The sequence below is a fragment of the Schistocerca cancellata genome, chromosome 2 (genome assembly GCF_023864275.1).
Source record: "Schistocerca cancellata isolate TAMUIC-IGC-003103 chromosome 2, iqSchCanc2.1, whole genome shotgun sequence".
Lineage (NCBI taxonomy): Eukaryota > Metazoa > Arthropoda > Insecta > Orthoptera > Acrididae > Schistocerca > Schistocerca cancellata.
The window spans coordinates 72,542,404-72,567,296 of record NC_064627.1 but is presented as its reverse complement, the minus strand read 5'-3'; the positions used below and the strand labels follow the sequence as shown (position 1 = coordinate 72,567,296).

The window sequence follows — 24,893 nt, the reverse complement described above, 5'->3', positions numbered from 1 at the left end:
CTCTTGCTCGCCCCCTACCCCGCCAAGGTCGTTCCTTACTGTTTGCCTATATAGCTTAGTTTTCAGACTCTAGGTATCTCGTCGTGTTAGCGGCATTGAACTCTTGCCTTCCTTTTCTTAGCAAGGGGGATGATAGATTGTTCGGAAGTATGAAGTACTCCCCATTATTGCTGTACACGAGTGATATAAATTCGTCTCATGTTCATAAAGTACTGTTTCGAAAATTTGCCTTCAAATAATGTGCTCTTGTTGCTCTAGTTTTTTAAGTGACTGAAATATGGACATATGTTTTCACCTTCATATTTATTTAGAAAAAAAAAGCTTTCGTATTGGTGAGTGTCATACACGTTTTCTTTTAATAATGACATAGTTCTAATTAAAATAGTAATAGAATCACTGATCATATGGGCTCTTAGTGCGGGAACAATTAAACCAGATATTCAACGATCTCTGGTGCGGCCGTGGTGGACCTATCCCATGGCCTTCCAGTAGCCCCGACCTAACGCCTACGGATTTTTATGTGTGGGGCTACATCAAGTCAGTAGTGTATGCACAAGCACCACAGAATCTGGCCAACCTACGGATGCGGATTACAGCGGCGTTTCAGGGAATGCATAGTTTCTTGTATATAGTGTTCTACTTTCCTGCATCTCAGGCGGATCACCCTGTAATTTCGTGTGGCTGGGCCCTTACTAGACTGCAGGCCTGAAACCACCTCCTTATGCTTGCCCATCAGTCTTCTTCCTTAGTTCGATTGACAAGCGTATAGGGTTCCCGTTATAGGCTGACACTACAGCAAAAAATGAGGACTCCCACAACAGCAGTCGGCGACGCTAACCGCTACAACACGGAAGCGGAGATTATTGTGTTGTCACGGGTTCTCCCTCTTACGGACTGCAGTTAGAGTCGTCGTATCGGTTCGGTGCAAAGCATCAGCAGCGAGGAGGCCAGTTACTCCATACCAGTGTGATGGACGTGCAGCAACTGGCTTGCAGCAACTGCGGCTGGCACTGCTGATTGGCAGCTTCCCGTTAAGGCGACGATAGACGGACCGCGGCGTCGGCGGACGTCTGACAGCCGGGTGCTGCATAAAGCACTGCAGCCTTCCACCGTAAATGGCCGGCGAGGAGGAACGGGGAGGCTTTTAGCTCCCAGCTGCAGCGCCATAAAGGCCTGTCACTGGCTTTCTACAGGCAGCTGCAAGCGACCATTTACCGGCCGTCATTTGCCAGGCACTTCATCTATTGTCAGGAGATATCATTGGGAAGCATTTGTGCAGGCTCGGAAGGGGCTCTGGCCAGGACAGGCAGGTAGGTGGGCATCTGAAGGGAGTTTTTTCTATTCAAGTGTTAGTTAAATGTTAATTCACTGTATGCAGTAAAGGAATACACTGAGGTGACAAAAATTAGGGGATACCTCCTAATATCGTGTAGGACTTCCTTTTGACCCGTGTAGTGCAGCAACCCGACGTGGCATGGACTCGACAAGTCACTGCAAGTCCCCTGCAGAAATATTGAGCCATAAGTCCTCTACAGCCATCCATAATTGAAAAAGTGTTGCCGCTGCAGGATCTTGTGAACGAACTGACCTCTCGATTATGTCCCGTAAATGTTCGATAGGGTTCACGTCGGGCCATCTGGGTACCCAAACCTTTCACTCGAATTGTCCGGAATGTTCTTCAAACCAACCGCGAGCAATTGTGGCCAGGTGACATGGCGCATTCTCATCTATAAAAATTCCATCGTTATTTGGGAACATGAAGTTTATGAATGGTCGCAAATGGTCTCCAAGTAGCTGAACAAAACCATTTCCAGTCAATGATCCGTTCAGCTGGACCAAAGGACTCGATCCATTCCATCTAAACACAACCCACACCATTAAGGAGCCTAAACCAGCTTGCAGAGTGCCTTGTTGAAAACTTGAGTCCATGGCTTCGTGGGGTCTGGTCCACACTCTGCCATCAGGGATTACCAACTGAAATTGGACCTCATCTGATCAGACCATTGCTTTCTACTCGTCTAGGGTCCAACTGGTATGATCGATCACGAGCCCTGGAGAGGCACTGCTGGTTATATCGTGCTGTTAGCAAAGGCACTCTCTTCGGTCGTCTTCTCCCACAGCCTGTTAACGCCACATTTCGCCGCACTATCCTAATGGATACGTTCGTCGTACGTCCCTCGTTGACTTCTCCGTTAGTTTCGCGCAGTGTTGTTTGTCTGAAAACACTGACAACTCTACGCGAACGACACTGCTCTCAGTCGTTAGGTGAAGGCCGTCGGACAATATATTGCCAGTGGTGGGACGCAATGCCTGAAATTTGGTGTTCTCGGACTCTCTTGACACTGTGGATCTCGGAGTATTGAATTCCGAAACTGAGTGTCGCGTGCGTCTAGCTCCAGTTACTATTCCACTTTCAGAGTCTGTTAATGCCCGTCGTGCGGCGATAATCACGTCTGAGACTTTTCCACATTAACCACCGGGGTACAAATGACACATCTGCCAATGCACTGTACGCCATATACCTCGTGTATACGATTCTACCGCCATCTGTATATGTGCATATCGCTATCCCGTTACTTTTACCACCTAAGTGTACGTGAGGACACTCCCAGGTCGGCCTGTGATGCCGTCGGCCAGTTATAGCGTTCCTGGGAAGGCGTTAATTTCCGTGTTGGAACGAAGTCCGAGAAAACAGGGGTAGTAGGAGAGGGGCCACGTCACTGCTGGCTGAAAGCCGGTCCCAGAGGGCATGTGCCCAAACGAACGCACTTCGGCTTCCGTCAGCTGTCAACGCATGGTTTCTCTCTCACGCTTCCTATTGGCTACCGAGAACGAGTGAACAGTTAGCACGTTGTCAGCAGACCACGTTTCACAAGTAACAAACAACCTCTGCTGGAGCGACGATCTTACTTAGCACGTAGGCCACATCGAACTGTACTTGAACATTACAGGAGACTACTAGAGTTAACAATTAGAAATAGAATAAAAATTTTAAATACCCGTTTCACTTGCTAGTCGACCTGGACACACATCCAAATACGCGGTTTATCCAGGAAGTAAGTTCCGTTTGTACACTCCTGGAAATGGAAAAAAGAACACATTGACACCGGTGTGTCAGACCCACCATACTTGCTCCGGACACTGCGAGAGGGCTGTACAAGCAATGATCACACGCACGGCACAGCGGACACACCAGGAACCGCGGTGTTGGCCGTCGAATGGCGCTAGCTGCGCAGCATTTGTGCACCGCCGCCGTCAGTGTCAGCCAGTTTGCCGTGGCATACGGAGCTCCATCGCAGTCTTTAACGCTGGTAGCATGCCGCGACAGCGTGGACGTGAACCGTATGTGCAGTTGACGGACTTTGAGCGAGGGCAAATAGTGGGCATGCGGGAGGCCGGGTGGACGTACCGCCGAACTGCTCAACACGTGGGGCGTGAGGTCTCCACAGTACATCGATGTTGGCGCCAGTGGTCGGCGGAAGGTGCACGTGCCCGTCGACCTGGGACCGGACCGCAGCGACGCACGGATGCACGCCAAGTCCGTAGGATCCTACGCAGTGCCGTAGGGGACCGCACCGCCACTTCCCAGCAAATTAGGGACACTGTTGCTCCTGGGGTATCGGCGAGGACCATTCGCAACCGTCTCCATGAAGCTGGGCTACGGTCCCGCACACCGTTAGGCCGTCTTCCGATCACGCCCCAACATCGTGCAGCCCGCCTCCAGTGGTGTCGCGACAGGCGTGAATGGAGGGACGAATGGAGACGTGTCGTCTTCAGTGATGAGAGTCGCTTCTGCCTTGGTGCCAATGATGGTCGTATGCGTGTTTGGCGCCGTGCAGGTGAGCGCCACAATCAGGACTGCATACGACCGAGGCACACAGGGCCAACACCCGGCATCATGGTGTGGGGAGCGATCTCCTACACTGGCCGTACACCACTGGTGATCGTCGAGGGGACACTGAATAGTGCACGGTACATCCAAACCGTCATCGAACCCATCGTTCTACCATTCCTAGACCGGCAAGGGAACTTGCTGTTCCAACAGGACAATGCACGTCCGCATGTATCCCGTGCCACCCAACGTGCTCTAGAAGGTGTAAGTCAACTACCCTGGCCAGCAAGATCTCCGGATCTGTCCCCCATTGAGCATGTTTGGGACTGGATGAAGCGTCGTCTCACGCGGTCTGCACGTCTAGCACGAACGCTGGTCCAACTGAGGCGCCAGGTGGAAATGGCATGGCAAGCCGTTCCACAGGACTACATCCAGCATCTCTACGATCGTCTCCATGGGAGAATAGCAGCCTGCATTGCTGCGAAAGGTGGATATACACTGTACTAGTGCCGACATTGTGCATGCTCTGTTGCCTGTGTCTATGTGCCTGTGGTTCTGTCAGTGTGATCATGTGATGTATCTGACCCCAGGAATGTGTCAATAAAGTTTCCCCTTCCTGGGACAATGAATTCACGGTGTTCTTATTTCAATTTCCAGGAGTTTATTTAATTCTGCGGCAGCGCTACAATCGCTGTTCGGCGCAGACGCGGTAGTTACCTTGAGTCAAGGAGGAGGAAACACCACCACTTTGAGTTCTCTGTGTGTCGTTTATTTTGTATAGTGCTCGTTTAGTGTGGCGAGGTGGATTAGCAAGCCCGTCGCTTGAGAGATTTGGACGGTATAATTTGTTTTTTGAATGTGAAGAACACTAAACCAGTCGACATTCACCGACAGGTTTGCGAAGTTTACGGAGAGAATGCGATGAGTGAGTGAATCTTTAGAGAGATGAGACTTACTATTCAGTGAGATAAGCGATAGAGCGCACGATGACGAAGGAAGTCGGCTTCAGTGTTCGTTCAGAGAAGAACTGATCTGTGCAATTGAAGAACTCTATGAGTAAAACGGTAAGTTTGCGATATTCGGTCTTTCTATCTACTTTGTGCAAATTTCTTTTTCATGAAACTGTTTCTGAAAAACTGAATTTTCGAAACTTGTGTGCATAGGTTGCTACAGAGCAACACAAGAGTCTGGGAAGTGCTTGTGGCATTTTGACACGTTACAAGCAAGCAAGTGACCAGGGATGAGGGAGACTTGGATCGTTTATGAAACCCGTCAGTCGGAATGACAGTCAGTGGTAGGGAGACACACTTCATTGTCAGTAACGACGAGAAGCCAAGCAAGTCCTGACACCTCGAAGAGTCATGTGCATAGTCTTTTGGGATAAACACGATATTCCACTGGTGCATTTTTCACCGGGAAGTGAAATATTCAGCACAAATCTCGACTGTGAGGTACTTGTGAAACTGTGTCGCGCAGTTCAGAATAAGCGCCGCGGAAACCTCACAAACGGTATTGTTCTGAGTAATTGGAGTGCCCGGTCTCACATACGTACAAGTTACGAAAAATCGTACATACGTTGGCTAGAGCCAGTGTGACCTGCCTCTGTACAGCCCATGACCTCGTCCCTAGCGATTTCTATCTCTTTTCGCACCTGTAAACGTTGTTCCTTGGTGATCAGGAATTTGGCAACAATGACAACCTCAAAGTGCTTACAAAGTGGTGGCAGCAATACCAGGGTGCAAAATAGAGCATTTCTCTAAATGCGAAGTGCATCAATTACGTTTTAACAAGTGAAACAATTCTGCAATGCTAACGTTGTGCAAATATTTCGTGTACGCAAATACATCTGGAGAGGGACGCCGCGACGCGCGGTGTAGCGTCGACAGCACGGAGCTGAATTAGACTTGTCTAACAACACAGGTATCACAGATCGGATGGCTAAAATGGAATGAAGTTGAAATTGAAATGCCTGTTATGCCACCTATCAAGGTCCTCTGTAAAATTCTGCGCATTTGTATATAGTCGATGTTTGGGAGTTAAGAAATGTAAATCACTAATGAATCACTAAGGAAATAATAACTTGTAACAGGTATGGTCGGCAGATTCACAAGTGCTACAATTAATGTATTATTTAGCAAAAAGCTCTATCATTTACTCGAAACGTGTATTAATACGTGCAGTGCTGACAATCATTTTCCAGGATTTAAGTTGCTGTCTTGTACTTTGTTCCCTAATTCGTCGTCGAAGTGTAATGTAGAGCTTCAGTCAAGTGATTAAAACCTAGCGGAGTGCAAACGTACACACACTTAAAAAGAACAGTTTGTGGATATGCCACGTAATTTTCGGCGTACATGCACTGAAGTAGTCCAGTATCAAAAGCCACGCTATTAACAGTAAACAGATCTTCACCATGAGTTGATATACTCCGCCGTGTTTTAATCACTTCATTTAAATGCATTTCCATGACGAATAAGGAAAGATCATACTATTAGTCACAGAGTTCTGTCTCGTTAGGTATGACGGACGTCGTAGTGCATGTGTTAAAACACAGTTATGGGTGAAACCGTTATCAACACTACCCACTGTGAGATTTAACGCCGTATGTTGGCGTTACGGATACGTGATGCGATAAGGAAAGTACACTGAAGAGCAAAAGAAACTGGTACACCTGTCTAATGTCGTGTAGGGCCTCCGCGAGCACGTAAAAGTGCCGCCAGCTCGATGTGGCATGGACTCGACTAATGTCTGAAGTAGAGCTGGAGGGAATTGATACCATGAATCCTGCAGGGCTGTCCATAAATCCGTAAGAGTACAACGGGGTGGAGATCTCTTCTGAACAGCACGTTGCAAGGCATCCCAGATAATGCTGAATAATGCTCACGCCTGGCGAGTTTGGTGGCCAGCGGAAGTGTTTAAACTCATAAGTGTGTTCCTGGAGCCACTCGGCAGCAATTCTGGACGTGTGGGGTGTCGCATTGTCCTTCTGGAATTTCCTAAGACCGTCGGAATGCACAATAGGCCTGAATGGATGCAGGTGATCAGACAGAATGCATACGTACGTGTCACCTGTCCGAGTTGTATCTAGACGTATCAGGGGTCCCATATCACTCCAACTGCACACGACCCACGCCATTACAGAGCCTCCACCAGCTTGAACAGCAGGGTCCATGGATTCATGAGGTTTCCTCCCTACCCGTACACGTCCATCCGCTCGGTACAATTTGAAAGGAGAGTCGTCCGACCAGGCAACATGTTTCCAGTCATTGAGAGTCCAGTATCGCTGCTGACGGGCCCAGGCGAGGCATAAAGCTTTGTGTCGTGCTGTCATCTAGGGTACACGAGTGGGCTTTCGGACCCAAAAGCCCTTATCAATGATGCTTCGGTGAATGGTTCGTACGCTGACACTTTTTGATAGCCCAGCATTGAAATCTGCAGCAATTTGATGAAGAGTTGCACTTCTGTCACGTTGAACGATTCTCTTCAGTCGTTGTAGATCCCGTTCTTGCAGGATGTTTTTCCGGCCGCAGCGATGTCGGAGATGTGATGTTTTACTGGATTCCTGATATTCACGGTCCACTCGTGAAATGATTGTACGGGAAAATCCCCGCTTCACCGCTACCTCGGAGATGCCGAGTCCCATCGCTCGTGCGCCGACTATAACACCACGTTGAAACTCACTCAAATCGTGAAAACATGCAGCAGTAACCGATGTAACAGCTGCGCCAGACACGTGTTGTCTTATATAGGCGTTGCTGACCACAGCACCGTATTCTGCCTTTTCACATATCTCTGTATTTGAATACACATGCCTATACCAGTTTCGTTGGCGCTTCAGTGTGTTCAAGCGGAACAGAATCGAAAGGAGAAACACTATAGCGACGACGCGGGCCGAAAGACAGAAATTCAGTGGTACAAGCGGACATGACAAACCACAGATTGTTATAGTTTACTGCCTCGGAACGAGCATCTCAGAAAACGCGAAGCTGGTCGGCCGTTCGTGTGCTACTGACCTGAGCATCCACTAGGTCACTACTAGGCACAAGATGTTAGACATCCACGTCTCATGACAGAACGTGAACGCCCTGTAAAGCAGAATACGCGGAGATCTATAGTAGATTTGACGACAGAGTACGATACTGGTGCATGCGCCAATCTTTCGGAGCACACCATTCAGCGTAAGTTCTAAAACATGGGGCCCCGTCGCAGACAACGCCCATGTGTTACTGTGTTGACCCAACGGTATCTTCAATTACGATTACAGAGGATGCGGGATCAGCAGAGCAGGAACTTGGAAAGATGGAAACGTGTCGCCTGATCGGATGAACCACCTTTCTTGTAGTCATGTCCAGATGCGCCGTCACCTAGGCTAAAGGCTGCTCGAAAACATGCACCGCGCCAAGGAGACAGGCCGCTGGGGCTACATTATGCTATGGGATGACATTGACATAGGCTTCCATGGAACATGTGACACTAATCGAAGGCACCATGACAGCTGTGGACGACGAGGTCATTATTGCGGACAACTTGTATCCCTTCATGCTTGACGTCTTCCCCGACGACGATAGCATCTTTCAACAGGATCCGTGTCAAGAGGCCATAATCGTGCTACAGTGGGTTGAGAGACATTGTAATGAACCCATTTTGATGTCTTAGCCACCAAATTAACCATATCTGAATCCGATGAAACACTGCTTGGATGTCAACTTTGCGCTCACTAATCACCTGCCAATAATTTATGGAAATTGCATGAGTTGGGCGTAGACGTCTAGTTCCATGTTCTTTTAAAAACATACCAACGAGTCCATGCCACACGTAATCGCTGCTGTATTGTGTTCCAAATGGGGGCCAACACGCTATTAAGCAAGATGTCATAATTTTTGGCACGTCAGTGTATACTGTTTGGAATTGATGTTTAACTTTTAGCCTAGTTGTACCTCTTTTTTTAAGCGTACTTAATCTGACGGTCATAATAGTTACACTGTGTTGTTTCTTCCTCGATTTGTGGTTTTGTAGTCTCAAGAACCGTTAACTATCAAAAATAGCTTTACAAAGAAATCTGTACTCGAACAGCCATATCTCGGTATTTTAAAAACATTTTTTTTCGGTTTTAGTTGTTCGATCTGCGGTACTGTCCTTGTAAGTATAAAGGCAATAGGGTTTGTTACAAATTACGGTACGGGAGAAGTGTTCGATGTTGTTCCAATCCGCATATACGGAACAGAAGATGGTTCAAATGGCTCTGAGCACTATGGGACTTAACATCTGAGGTCATCAGTCCCCTAGAACTTAGAACTACTTAAACCTAACTAACCTAAGGACATCACACACATCCATGCCCGAGGCAGGATTCGAACCTGCGACCGTAGCGGTCGCGCGGTTCCAGACTGAAGCGCCTTTAACCGCGTGGCCACACTGGCCGGCGGAACAGAAGACATGAACTGAAACTGTGTTCACTACCGTTTCACACTATTTCAGTACGAAAAATAACTGACGATGATCCACCATATTCGTGACGATCTTCAAGAGGAATGACGACAGGCAGTGTGCAGAGCCTGTGTGACACAAAGTCGGCGGAATTAAGGAACAGGAAGAATAGTGCTAACCGTGCGACGTGTTCCTGAGGACCTACGCAATTTTTGTCGGTGCAGTTGTAATTCACTCTCTATTGGAGGCATGATGCTGTAAGTTGCTGTTTCCTGCTGCAATGATATCAGTTTGCTTTTAGCCTCATGCTAACGTAATTTGTTGATACCGACGTGGAAATACCAGGTTGTTTCCTTGACTGTTTTAATGCTTTACTATCGCGAGTTGATTGTTCTATAAGAGCTTGGAAGGGAACAGTTTACGTGGACACTGTTAGCAGGCCGGCCGTGGTGGCCAAGCGGTTAAAGGCGCTACAGTCTGGAACCGCGCGGCCGCTACGGTCGCAGGTTCGAATCCTGCCTCGGGCATGGATGTGTGTGATGTCCTTAGGTTAGTTAGGTTTAAGTAGTTCTAAGTTCTAGGGGACTGATGACCTTAGAAGTTAAGTCCCATAGTGCTCAGAGCCATTTGAACCATTTTGAACTGTTAGCGGTGTATGGTGACCTTTCCATTAGTGTGAGCTTGGAATTGCAGCAGGGTACTGATTCCAGTGTCGTCGTGACTGTTTAACTTTGTCTTGCTGGTCAAACCAGGCCCAGCTATCCTTATCAGAATTATTTCGTAAGCGTAGGAGCGGAGGCAGTCGATTTGGTCCCACTTATTGATATATCCTCCACCGACGTTGTAACTGCGTCACTAGCGACATGGCAAGCGTCGCACGTCGCCAGAAGAAAGCGGACTGCTTCCGAGGACTATCTTTCACGACCCTACGTGCTGAGAGAAGGAGAAAACGTTAAAGGCAATTCATGCTAAAATTGTTACTGTCGAAGTCGACGAAATGCTGAATAACTTAGTTTAATGACAGTTGCAGCTTTTTAAGTAAAACGTTATAACAAACCCTTGTCATTTTATTGCGAGCATACAACAGTTTAGGTCTAGATTTATTTTACATCAATTCATGCTGGTACATTTGGTACAATTATATAACGACGTAATGGTTGGAGCTCGAAATCCGCGTGTGGATTATGGCATTTTAATTGGTTGAACACAGAGTTTCGTTACTATTGTTTGTTTTTTAGAATGTATAGTGCGTTCGTGGTCAACAAGGATGGACTCAAAAGAATCTCATTCATAACGAGCGCACCCATCAGAACGGAACGGTTCCTTGCTGCCAGTTCATCGCCCCCGCTGTTTATATTTACTTTCGGAGTCGCGTAGCTTCCAGTATTCTTCAAAGGAAGCCGCCGGGAGATAGCATTGTCTCGCTGTTGGCGGCAGGCTGTCTTTCCCGCTCTCGGACGCCGCCTACGACTATCTTCTCTCCGGTTCCTACGAACGATCGTGCGTTAACTTCAAATGGTTCAAATGGCTCTGAGCACTATGGGACTTGACATCTGAGGTCATCAGTCCCCTAGAACTTAGAACTACTTAAACCTAACTAACCTAAGGACATCACACACATCCATGCCCGAGGCAGGATTCGAACCTGCGACCGTAGCGGTCGCGCGGTTCTAGACTGAAGCGCCTAGAACCGCTCGGCTACAACGGCCGGTAGTGCGTTAACTCTACACTTTTATGTTGCTACACGAAAAGTGTATTATTAATAGCCCACTGAGTGGCTTCTCACGTATCTGTTGTGGCTGTTACTTACCGTTACTGTCGAAACACACCCTGTGAAACGAATTAAAAGCTTTAAGACCAAAATCCATCTGTTGCATTTCACTAACTTTCTTTATTCGCCAATGTACATTTCGAAGCACAGCTTCATCGTTTGACGTTTACTTAGTGCTCAGAGGTCTTTCATTTTAATGTCGGTACAATCGAAACGCCTGTCTGGAAATTTTGCAGTTGCAGTGAAACAGGTTCCTCACGTTGACATTCGTATATTACATGTGCATTTAACCAAACCATGTCAATCGACTGATTCCCTTTCGAGAACTCGTTATGTGACAATGTCTGAAGTATCTTGGTACTTAGCAATAATTCTGCTACATATAGCCTGTATACATTTAGAGCTTAGGCTACAGCAATCGAACAATGATCCCGAAAGAGGTGATAATGTCATTAAGACAGGTCAGTTTAGATTTTTTTAAGCATATCACTTTTAAAGGTTATAGTCACGCCATATGGAACAAATTGTTAATAGTTCGATCGCACCGATTGGACGTACGACGAATCGACCAATTTTACTGAAGTTATTACGATACTGCCGCTAGTATCCGAGAGAAAAATACATCACCTTTGCTTACAAAATTTTTTTCAGTACTGTGATCGTTAAGCTGCTATAGCGGCAATATATATGGCTTTTTGCGATATTAAGAGTATTGTGAACAGCCAACAGTCAAATTACATTCTTCTTGCGTGGAGATATTATTTCATCTCAAATACTAAGGTACGATGTTTCGAGTGTAGCTGTAAATAATGTCACATGCAACTTTAAGGAGAGTGTTAACTCCGTTTATTTATTTAGCGAACAGAGAGGTCGCTAGTATAGACACATTTTTGCATATGTGTCGCTAAGTTCAGTTAACATCTTTCGCTTCGGTGAGACTGTCAAATTCAATTGATAAGAAAAGGAACTGTTACATCACCATCGCGGTTAAAGATACGAGGCAACTTCTCTAGTATTTTAACAGCTGATCCTTAAGTGCAACAGAGGTGCACGCGGAATGAGAACTTCTGGAAGAAAAACCACATTCTTCTCGCGATAACTAGTACTAGAAGAAGACCGTCCGATAATTCTGCTGCATCTAATGTACACCCTGCTTAAGGACCGTAAAATTAAGGCAAGTACTGAAGTATGTTTCTCTCGCTCCACGCGAGAATGGAGTAAAATATTCGCATGAAGTCTCCCGCTTCACGATACGGGCAAAGCTCTGACCTGTCTCCTCTACAGGAGCCCGTAGCATAGACGATGTTTCGAGTGCTAGTCGTCGGGTTCTCTTCTACCCGACGAAGCACACCCTCTTCAAATCGAGTGTGCGGCGTGTCCGTGGAGCACTGCAGTCAACCTTCCTAGTTGTGGAAGCACTAGTTTCTTGCAGCCGTTTTTGTGATCGGATGGAAATTGTATGTAATGTCATCATTATACCTAGGACGGCGCCCTCTTTTGAGTGTCCGCACGTGAAGCCGGATATTTGAAAGTGACCTGATATTCAAACTTATTTTATATCCAAATGCTGCATTACCGGACATGGGTTCCTTACTAGAATTTTATCAACGAGGTACCAGCTACAACGCGTAGAAGCCTGTAACAGGAATTCTGAAACCCCCTGAATATATGTGGATGCAGAAGCGAGATAAAAAACGCTCGGTGCAAACCTAATGTATGGTTTCACGGATAACATGCGTCCTGATTATCACGTAGGATCACGTAGTATGCAAATTTTCTCAAAGGCTGAAGCAGATTTCTTTTTCCACTTCCCTCCTAATATATATACAGCTCTTATTTGTTGTAGAAATTCAGGATCTAGCTTATAGCTACTTAAAGTTCCAACTGTACATTAATTTCTGTTAATTAGATACTAAGTGTCAAATTATCCTGTGTGCTCTGCTATAAATTGCCCAGTGCATAAGAACAGGGCCATTCAAAAAGAAGGAACAGATTTCAAACATTTATAGCTTCCAAACTACAAAAGAAAGAAACACATTTCCAGTGTTCCTTGAAAGAAAAAAGTTCAAATTTTTATCCATTTATTGTGAACATCACGTGTTACACGACAAATATCAAAATTTTGGGTCCTGTTCTACCACTCACGAAGCAGCTGGCTTCTCGTTATCGAATTCACAGCTTCAACAATGCCATGTCTCAGTCTTTCAAGAGTTTCAGACTTAGGGGGGATGAAAACACTGTGTTTTACATAACCCCACAGATGAGTCACAAGGTGTGAAGTCTGGAGACCTGGGTGGCCGCCGCCGATGAAGTTCATCTTCTGCTCCTCCTCTTCCACTCCAACGTCCTGGAATCGTGTCATTCAGTTAACGTCGGATGTGCTTCGAGAAATTCGGAATGCATAAAAATTTGAACTTTCTCTCTCCAGGAACGTTGGAGTTCTTTTTCTATCTTTTGCAATTTGAAAGCAGTAAATGTTCCAAATCTGTTCCTTCTTTTTGAATAGCTCTGTGTAATAAGGTCAACGGCATTGCCGCAGTGGTTAACGCCGGTTTCCGTCAGATCACCACAGTTAAGCGCTGTCGGGATTGGCTAGCACAAGGATGGGTGACCGTCAGCCGAGCGCTGTTGGAAAGCGGAGTGCACTGAGCCCTAGTGAGGCAAATTGACTTCATTGAGAAGTAGCGGCTCCGATTAGGGAAACTGTCAACGGCCGGGAAAGCAGTGTGCTGACTTCACGCCGCTCCGTATCCGCATCCAGTGACACCTATAGGAAGAGGATGACATGGCGGTCGGTCAGTACTGTTGAGTCTTCAGAGACCTGTTCGGATGGAGAGGATAAGAGTAATAATTTCGTTCTCTCGCAGATTGTACCGACTCGTAAAACAATATTGAAATCTGAATGTTTGAATGTGCATTGCTTCGTTCTCGTCATCAGAAATTGAGTTGGAGAATCGCAGCTGGATTATGTACAGGCAGAGGTATAGCAATCTCCAATTTGCGAAACCGCAATTTGGCCGCGCGGAGGGGTGTGCGGCGTGCCTCCCTAGCGAAGCGTAAATTGATTCCGTTTCGCCAGCAGCTGCGCCAAGCGTTGCACGAGCCGCCACGGTAATCGCCTGTCGTGATTTATTGCAGATGCGGGGATTATATTCCACGAAATCCGCACAGCGGAGAGCTTCCATCTTTCTGACAATAGCGTAACACCCGTTAGTTCGAACGGCATTACTGTTTAGCTGATCGCGATTTAATAACAACTCCTCGTTTAGTTTCCACCAATTCTTGGCAGCTGTAGTGTAACGACGTATAGGTTTTGTTTAGGAATGACTTTCGTTTATCATATGACCATGTGCAGACTTCGTCACCTACGTCAGTTACAACCCACTTCAAAATGATTTATATTCTTTTTAAATTGTCACAGAATGGTTCTTGAACGAAACTGTAAAACATCAGTTGAGTCGTATGCAAAGAATTACATCACTCGGGCCAATTGGTTTGCGTAAACTTTTCGATTTTAAATTTCGTTTGTTTTCTCCTCAGAAATTATATTGACACACGTTATCTTGATCTAATCGATATCAAAATCACCCATTAAATAAACTTTTGAGATTCAAAGTTTCGATGAACGCCGTAAGAATCACTAATCTTGTCAAATATATTATTAATCCGTTCACATAATTCTTCATAAATAAATCTTCAAGACACGTGTTACAACTTTAGTAGCATACACTATTTTATTAGCTTCCTACACATACAGATGTGAACTTGAGCGTTGAGAATTAGTGACTGACTTTTCAATAAGATTACGCTCTATATGACGTCATTGTTGTACAAAAGAGTATACAAATTCATTTTTAATTTTTAGAAACACGACGCAACAACTCGGTTCCAGGATCTTCTGTTGCTCCTCGGCTGTCGACCCGCGACGTATAGCGGCCAGCAATTTCCTCTCTGGTCGCGGCAACGAAGATGCTGTCTCCGTTCGTTGCGCCGCCCTCTCCGTACATGAAACACATTAAAAAAAATACAAAACTTTTAGATAATTCACATCTATTACCAATAATAAGAAAAATATATAAACAAACTAAATTAAACTTATAGTCACCTGCAAACTGGGCTGACTTTGGTGTATGGGTGACGCTTAATTTCGTCCCACTACACAGCGCGGAGGTAACGTATTTTTAACGCTTCGTTCATCGCAATTTAGAGGAGAAAAACGAGGGCTTTCATAGAAATCAGATAATTCACGGACAGAAATCTGTGCAATGAAATGGTTTATACGGTCTCTGCTCGAACTTTCCTTATCAAAGAATCTAATAAAAGAAACTTATTTTGTCCATTCGCCTCATCCGCCCATATGCATTTGATTTTCATTACGGTCAAACTTACCGTATTTTATAGACTATAAGTTATACCGAATATAAGATTCACCTTAATTTTTAAGCATTTTTTTTAAAATAACGTTTTTACCATTTTTATTATTAGACTGCGAAGCCCAACTAAAAAAATTCTTAGTTTATAAAACCGAACTGACCTTTAAAATCCCTGAAAATCGTCGTTTGAACTCTCTCCTCCTCCTGCTTGTCGTACCGAGCGAGGTGGCGCAGTGGTTAGTACACTGGACTCGCATTCGGGAGGACGACGGTTCAATCCCGTCTCCGGCCATCCTGATTTAGGTTTTCCATGATTTCCCTAAATCGCTTCAGGCAAATGCCGGGATGGTTCCTTTGAAAGGGCACGGCCGATTTCCTTCCCCATCCTTCCCTCACCCGAGCTTGCGCTCCGTCTCTAATGACCTCGTTGTCGACGGGACGTTAAACACTAATATCCTCCTCCTGCTTGTCGTAATCGTCGTCCTCTTCATATATAAGATGATCTGCAATCGAGAGCGTTACATTCGCCGTACCTGAAATATTTTATAACTTCTTTCATTCTAGATCATGGCTGTTTTATCCACTGATTGTAGGTCGTTTTGAAGCTCCTTTCGGCGTGAACTTATCCATCATTCATTTGTTCCATTTCTCTCATATATACTTTAATGGTGCATTTCTCGAGACATCAAGGGGTTGCAGTTGTGAAGAAAGTCCTTCCGGAATAACATCAAGCTCTTTATTTCCCTGTCTAGGTTTCTGTTTCACAATATTTTTCACATGATTGCTAAACTGATCTAGCAAAGGAGGAGAACTCATTTTCAATAAATCACCTTTCCTTCTCTTCCACAACCTGCTAATCCTTAATCTCATACCAGCCTCGTCCCTCCAGTACTTGTCACATGCGTGAACAGCAACACCTAGCGGTACTTCAGAAGGTTTTATCATTGTTTTGCATTTGAAAATAATCATTGGATTAAGTTTAGTACCGTCAGCACAACATAAAAGGACAACAGCGTAGTGCTTCTTTGATGCCCTTGTTTTTATAGTTGCAGTTTCAGCACCTTTCATGACAACAGTTCTGTTACTCGGCACGTCAAGTGTCAGCGGAGTTTCGTCCATATTCGCTATTTGGTTTAGTTCCGCAATGGTTTTCTGTCGATATTGGTTAATAAAGCGAAGGATATATATTTTCACTTCATACTCTTGTGGCATTTTTTGAGATATTTTGGTTTTGGTTCGCATGCTAAGTTCACGACGCTTCATAAACCTGTAGCACCAACCAACTACGCTCTTAAAGTCTGTTAAGTTCCACTGTAGCGCTAGGTTAGGAACGTGTATTTGAATAATTTTTGTTTTAACATGGAAGGGCATGCCATTTCGACAGTGTACTTGAATCCATTTCAATTCATCATCTTCTGATTTTGGCCATTTTGCATTCAGCGCTCTATTTGCACATTTATTCTTCCTCATTTTTTTCAGTTCTTTTTAAATAGCAGCCCGCTAATCAGGAAAATAGGAATGCGGGTAAGCTACTACAAACAGCATAGTGAACGCATTATTGTGGCCAAGATAGATACGAAGCCCACACCTACTACAGTAGTACAAGTTTATATGACAACAGCTGCAGATGACGAAGAAATTGAAGAAATGTATGATGAAATAAAAGAAATTATTCAGGTAGTAAAGGGTGACGAAAATTTAATAGTCATGGGTGACTGGAATTCGGTAGTAGGAAAAGGGAGAGAAGGAAACATAGTAGGTGAATATGGATTGGGGCTAAGAAATGAAAGAGGAAGCTGCCTGGTAGAATTTTGCACAGAGCACACCTTGATCATAGCTAACACTTGGTTCAAGAATCATAAAAGAAGGCTGCATACATGGAAGAAGCCTGGAGATACTGACAGGTTTCAGGTAGATTATATAATGGTAAGACAGAGATTTAGAAACCAGTTTTTAAATTGTAAGACATTTCCAGGGGCAGATGTGGACTTTGACCACAATCTATTGGTTATGAGCTGTAGATTAAAACTGAAGAAACTGCAAAAAGGTGAGAATTTAAGTAGATGGGACCTGGATAAACTGAAAGAACCAGAGGTTGTACAGAGTTTCAGGGAGAGCATAAGGGAACAATTGAGAAGAATGGGGGGAAAGAAATACAGTAGAAGAAGAATGGGTAGCTTTGAGGGTTGAAGTAGTGAAGGCAGCAGAGGATCAAGTAGGTAAAAAGACAAGGGCTAGTAGAAATCCTTGGGTAACAGAAGAAATATTGAATTTAATTGATGGAAGGAGAAAATATAAAAATGCAGTAAACGAAGCAGACAAAAAGGAATACAAACGTCTCAAAAATGAGATCGACAGGAAGTGCAAAATGGCTAAGCAGGGATGGCTAGAGGACAAATGTAAGGATGTAGAGGCTTATCTCACTAGGGGTAAGATAGGAAAATTAAAGAGACCTTTGGAGATAAGAGAGCCACTTGTATGAATATCAAGAGCTCAGATGGAAACCCAGTTCTAAGCAAAGAAGGGAAGGCAGAAAGGTGGAAGGAGTATATAGAGGGTTTATACAAGGGCGATGTACTTGAGGACAATATTATGGAAATGGAAGAGGATGTAGATGAAGACGAAATGGGAGATAAGATACTGCGTGAAGAGTTTGACAGAGCACTGAAAGACCTGAGTCGAAACAAGGCCCCCGGAGTAGACAACATTCCGTTGGAACTACTGACGGCCTTGGGAGAGCCAGTCCTGACAAAACTCTACCATCTGGTGAGCAAGACGTATGAAACAGGTGAAATACCCTCAGAATAATTCCAATCTCAAAGAAAGCAGGTGTTGACAGATGTGAAAATTACAGAACTATCAGTTTAATAAGTCACAGCTGCAAAATACTAACGCGAATTCTTTACAGACGATTGGAAAAACTAGTAGAAGCCGAGCTCGGGGAAGATCAGTTTGGATTCCATAGAAATGTTGGAACACGTGAGGAAATACTGACCCTACGACTTATCTTAGATTAAGGAAGGGCAAACCTACGTTTCTAGCATTTGTAGGTTTAGAGAAAGCTTTTAACAATGTTGACTGGAATACTCTGTTTCAAATTCTGAGGGTGGCAGGGGTAAAATACAGGGAGCGAAAGGCTATTTACAATTTGTACAGAAACCAGATGGCAGTTCTAAGAGTCGAGGGGCATGAAAGGGAAGCAGTGGTTGGGAAGGGAGTGAGACAGGGTTGTAGTCTCTCCCCGATGTTATTCAATCTGTATATTGAGCAAGCAGTGAAGGAAACAAAAGAAAAATTCGGAGTAGGTATTAAAATCCATGGAGAAGAAATAAAAACTTTGAGGTTCGCCGATGACATTGTAATTCTGTCAGAGACAGCAAAGGACTTGGAAGAGCAATTGAACAGAATGGACAGTGTCTTGAAAGGAGGATATAAGATGAACATCAACAAAAGCAAAACGAGGATAGTGGAATGTAGTCGAATTAAGTCGGGTGATGTTGAGGGTATTAGATTAGGAAATGAGACACTTAAAGTAGTAAAGGAGTTTTGCTATTTGGGGAGCAAGATAACAAAATGGTCGAAGTAAAGAGGATATAAAATGTAGACTGGCAATGGCAAGGAAAGCGTTTCTGAAGAAGAGAAATTTGTTAACATCGAGTATAGATTTAAGTGTCAGGAAGTCATTTCTGAAAGTATTTGTATGGAGTGTAACATGGACGATAAATGGTTTGGACAAGAAGAGAGTAGAAGCTTTTGAAATGTGGTGCTACAGAAGAATGCTGAAGATTAGATGGGTAGAGCACATAACTAATGAGGAAGTATTGAATAGGATTGGGGAGAAGAGAGATTTGTGGCACAACTTGACCAGAAGAAGGGATAGGTTGGTAGGACATGTGTTGAAGCATCAAGGGATCACCAATTTAGTACTGGAGGGCAGCGTGGAGGGTAAAAATCGTAGAGGGAGACCAAGAGATGAATACACTAAGCAGATTCAGACTGATGTAGGTTGCAGTAGGTACTGGGAGATGAAGAAGCTTGCACAGGATAGAGTAGCATGGAGAGCTGCATCAAGCCAGTCTCAGGACTGAATACCACAACAACAACAATCGTGAATGTTTTTTTTTCTGTGAGTGGAGCGCCGAAATGCGACTCAGCTGCTCAGTTTCCATGTTCTTCTGCATGTGCTACTACTTTCAACTTACTGCCCGCATCGTATGAATATCTTCTATTTTTTTCCCATTACGAAACTAGCTACTAAAAAAAATATTGTTCTGTTACCAATAACACAAATCACTTCCAGTTAAAGTTCACTGGGACCGAAGACTGCAATGACACATCATAGGCGAGACAGCCTTCCGGGTATGTGATGTCTTGGGGGGGGGGGGGGGGGGGAAGACAGTGTTAGCAAGCTTGTGAATCCCCGCAACTCATGTTCGTCGCGTCGGTGCACTGCTGCTGCTAGTTGAATCCAATGTTGCCAGATAGAGAAAGGTTTCCTCTGGCATCGAAGACTGGCGGGAATTTTAAATCAAACACTGGACATTTTTGTATTAATTTTGAGTATAAGACACACCTGAATTTTGGAGGCAATTTTTCGAGGAAAAGGTGAGTCTTGTAGTCCATAAAATACGGTAGGTCTTCCACTGCTGCCTGTTCCGCAAACCCGTTTGTTTGTTTGCCTTACTGTACTACATTCTTTGAAATTGTGAAGGTAGCTGAGATAAAATAGCTAAAAATACTGTACAGCACGTTCAGAAACAGAGAGGAGGTACAAGAGAGTGAGACAGAGCTGCAGCCTAATCCGATTTTATTCAATCGGTACAATGATAAAACAGTTAAGGAAACCAAGGAGCAATGTAAAAAGGGAATTAAAGTTCAGGTAGTAGAAATGAAAACTTTGAGGTCTGCCGGTGACATAGTAATTCTGCCGGAGACAGCAAAGGACTTGAAAGAGCAGTGGAAGTGAGTAGATAATGTCTTGAAAAGACGTTATAAGATTAACATCACCAAAAGGAAAAAAAAGGCTAAGGGAACGTAGTGCAGTTAATCACGGGACTCTGAGGCAATTACATTACGAAATGAGTCACTAACCGTGATCGATTACTTTAGTTTTTTGGGTAGTAAAATAACATGATAGGAAGGGTATATGTAGCTGCTACCATCCATCACAAACTATGGACGTCCTTCGTGGTGCACCAGGCACTCTTGTTGTGTCTGATGGAGACAGCCTTGCTAAGGAGCTGGAACACCTACAGTCTGTGTTAAACGGTAATGGATATTCTCCACATCAGATCAGCACTTCTTTATTTATTTATTTAACCTGGGAAGATTAGGGCCATCAGGTCCTCTCTTACATCTAACCAGGCATTCTACTTATTTTACATTCATATGTTTTAGTAGGCATGTTAAACTACATCTAGTACAAAAAGTGAAATAAACAATTAGAAAGGTACACCTGGAAAAATACATACATATAGAGTTTATATTCGGAGATCATAAGTACTGTTATAATTAGACATTATTGAAGAGACAGATTTTAGATAGGAGTGCTAGCAGCAGGGAGTGTGAGGGAGACTCATGGTGAAGGGAGGAGAAGACTAGAGAGACATGATGAAACATAATTAAGGAAATATAAAGGAAAAGAAGATTGCGTGGCTAATAGAGATAGATGAAGAGGAAGGCATCTCATGAGCAAGGTAGGAGACGCTAGCTTTGCTATTTGACAGATGAGAGGATTTGCCTCGTACATTAATTTTGTGGAGAACGTTATGAGGATGATAGTAGGAAATGCTTCAACTTCTTCTTAAAAGCAGCAGGAGATTGAATTTTGCGCAAGGTAAGGGGCAGTTTGTTCCAGAGGCGGACAGCGGCAACTGAGAAGGAGTTTGCAAAAGTTTTTGTTTTGTGAGTGGGCACAGTTGGGATACCAAATAAGAGTGACCTCGTGTTTCGATTATGATGGCATGACAGGTTTTTAATCTCTGAAGCAAGGTACTGGGGTGCTTGCGCGACGAGGAGTCGGTGAAGTAGACATAGTGTGTGGTAGTCACGCAATTTGTCCGGCCGCAGCCACCCTAGCTCGGAGTATGAAGCACTAACATGATCATATCGGCGAATGTTACAGGTGTAACGCACACAGGCATTCGTGGTTAGTTCTAGCCGTCTTTTGTTTTCACTACTCATGCCTTGTTGAATCACATCACAATAGTGGAGGTTCGGTAGAACGAGTGCTTGCAGGAGCTGGCGTTTCAAGTCCTGTGGAAATATGTTCCGAAACTTTTTGAGAGCATAGAGACAAGCAGACGCCTTTCGGCACACTGCGACTGTATTCTCCGCCCAGTTGAGATGCTCATCCAAAGTTACACCCAAGTTCTTAACTGTTTTCTGATATGGTATTGGAGTACCGTCGAGCAGAATAGGAGGTAGCCGTTCGCGGAAATCTGAACTTATTAATTTCTGATGGGCTATTAAGATTACCTGCGTCTTTTTTGCATTTAGTTTAAGCCCCAGGTTTTTCGCCCATGTCACTACTGAAGACAAATCATCATTCATCTGAGCGATTGCAGTGTTTACATCTTCAGGTCTGACGCTTAGGTAGAGCTGGAGGTCGTCGGCATAGAAATGCCGAGAAGAAGAAGCGTGGCAACCCAGTAGATCAAGGGGAGTAGGTGCGGTTCAAGTCCACGGCGTTCCTCCCGAGCGTCGGCAATATTTCATCAAAATTAGGCTGAATCTTAAGGAAAAATTATGTCAAAGTAATTTTCCGCCCACGTAGGTTTGACGTAGGTTGAACTATAATATGTCTTTAAGCCTCCCTTTGCGATCAGCTTTCACTGGCATACACAACACACAACGAAGGTATGTTTAAAATTCAACTAATAAATTGTTGCAGAAATAAATCAGTCCCAATGCCCCATTTCTGACCAAGGTTTTTGAGAGGCTTCCCTTGGTCGTCATCCGAATGCTGTCCCACGTATATCCAACTTGGATATTTAAGATTTCAACGAAAAAGACAAAATTCTGCAACAGCCCATAATGGGGGGGATTCTAGTGGTGACTTCGTCATAGCACGGAGTCGGATAAGTAGGGAGGGTCAGCAGAGTAGAGGACTCTCCTACTAGGAACTCTACATCCCCACGTCCATGTGTCTGCCATATACACTGGTAGTTCGTAGCGCATAGTCCTTCCCTCAGATCGAATCAACACCACCATTGCTAATTATGCATTGCGTCACCATGCTACCACGTCTTTACCTTTAGCGACATCGAAAGTAGTAGTAGAATCACTTTGGGTAGATATAGCGAGGAGAGTATCTTCACACATTGAATTAGAGAGCGGTTGTAGAGAAAGTATCGGAAAGTTTTCGATGGGAGTTGTCAAACTGAACCCGTTTTATATTAAATTCTGAGCTTGTGCCATAGAAAGTGATTACTGGTGACTGCCGTATAAAAAGTGCGTAAGCAGCGAGTGAAGTTCTTTAGATCATGAAAAAACTTTATTGCAAGGAGTGAAGAGTATTATTTAAACACTTGATATTTTTAATGCTAATTATGCATTGCGTCACCATGCTACCACGTCTTTACCTTTAGCGACATCGAAAGTAGTAGTAGAATCACTTTGGGTAGATATAGCGAGGAGAGTATCTTCACACATTGAATTAGAGAGCGGTTGTAGAGAAAGTATCGGAAAGTTTTCGATGGGAGTTGTCAAACTGAACCCGTTTTATATTAAATTCTGAGCTTGTGCCATAGAAAGTGATTACTGGTGACTGCCGTATAAAAAGTGCGTAAGCAGCGAGTGAAGTTCTTTAGATCATGAAAAAACTTTATTGCAAGGAGTGAAGAGTATTATTTAAACACTTGATATTTTTAATGCTAATTATGCATTGCGTCACCATGCTACCACGTCTTTACCTTTAGCGACATCGAAAGTAGTAGTAGAATCACTTTGGGTAGATATAGCGAGGAGAGTATCTTCACACATTGAATTAGAGATCGGTTGTAGAGAAAGTATCGGAAAGTTTTCGATGGGAGTTGTCAAACTGAACCCGTTTTATATTAAATTCTGAGCTTGTGCCATAGAAAGTGATTACTGGTGACTGCCGTATAAAAAGTGCGTAAGCAGCGAGTGAAGTTCTTTAGATCGTGAAAAAACTTTATTGCAAGGAGTGAAGAGTATTATTTAAACACTTGATATTTTTAAGCGCGTTGGCCGCTCAGCAAGTTTATACTACTGTGAGAGGGAATAGGCACAAAAAAAAAAAAAACGCTCTGATATATTGGAATAAGCACAGCATGTAAACTTAAAACTTGAGCTGTACTATAGGTGTGGGAAGCGGAGGAAGAAAGCTCCACCCCTACTCGCGCAACGCCACCGCTCTACAGTGTTTTGTGCTTCTTGCAGAGGATCTGCTTTCAATCTAGATAGTCATTTTCACTTTACTAAGCATCACTTTACATAACGCATGCGATGGGTCAGGAACTTATTCACTCGTTCTAGTAAAGGAAACAGACATCAGACTACCAACCTGAAATGGGAACCCAGTGCTCAAGAAAATCTTGAGAGGCAGCAGTAAATTGTTCAATTGTTCGCAATGTCGCTTTTTTGCAGCTTGTTCTTGACTTAACGGACGACAGTATTTGCCATAAATATTCGCCGTAAGCGTGGTACTAATATTTTCTTTCTTTTTGCAGGTAAGGTGCAGTCACAGCTCTCATTGCTTCTTCATCGGTGTCACTTCCAAATTTTTTTGTAAGTACAGTTGTGTAAAGCAGTTGACGTTCTAAAGGAGACCATCATTACTGGATAGCAATATTAGCATTTGAATCTAGAACTTTCCTCTGCAACAGGAGTTCTAAGAGACAGCGTGACTGCCTGGTCTTGCCCGTTAGGCTGTGGACTTCAACAGTCGCATAGGGATTACGTGTGAGACAGCTGATGTATCATTATTTTTGAATGCCTTCTCATGACTGCTCATGAAACATCTCCTTCAAAAGCATAGAAATTTGGCGCGAGTAACGTGGTATTAGACCAATTCACAGCTGTCGTAGAATTTAAGGAAACGTTGACACGCAGGACATTTCGACTGCCGATGTTTCGTAATTAGAAAGATTAGAGTTTAACATCTCGTCGACGACAGGGTCATTAAAGACGAAGGAAAAGCTTGGATTGGCGATGCAGGAAAGTGGTCGTACCCTTTTCAAATGGAACCATAATCGCTTTTGGGAATTAACAAAAAACCTGAATCAAACGGTCGGACGGGGATGTGAATTTAACTCCGTCCGAAAATGAGTCCACTACTTTAACTACTGCATCACCTAACTCGATACGCAGCCACAAGTGTGCCACTAAGAGATTTCAACAGGGAAGAAACAATAGGAGTCGCTGCATTCTCAAGGAGCCGGCCGCTAGTAACATCAGTAACACAAATTGGAAGTGTAAATGATAAATACGTCGTAATGGCTTCATCGTAATACGAAGTGGAGATGGGGAA

The 24,893-nt window shown here is 44.2% G+C and overlaps 1 protein-coding gene across 1 annotated transcript in view; it reads left to right on the top strand.

Annotated features, from left to right (window-relative positions):
• LOC126161340 (leucine-rich repeat and calponin homology domain-containing protein-like) overlaps positions 1 to 24,191 on the top strand; it is a 365,026-nt gene extending 340,835 nt beyond the window's left edge. Inside the window, exon 2 of the mRNA XM_049917103.1 lies at positions 24,094 to 24,191. Coding sequence (XP_049773060.1) covers positions 24,094 to 24,155 — 62 coding nt within the window. The 3' untranslated portion in view covers positions 24,156 to 24,191. The remainder of the gene's footprint in view (positions 1 to 24,093) is intronic.
• Positions 24,192 to 24,893: the final 702 nt, after the last annotated feature.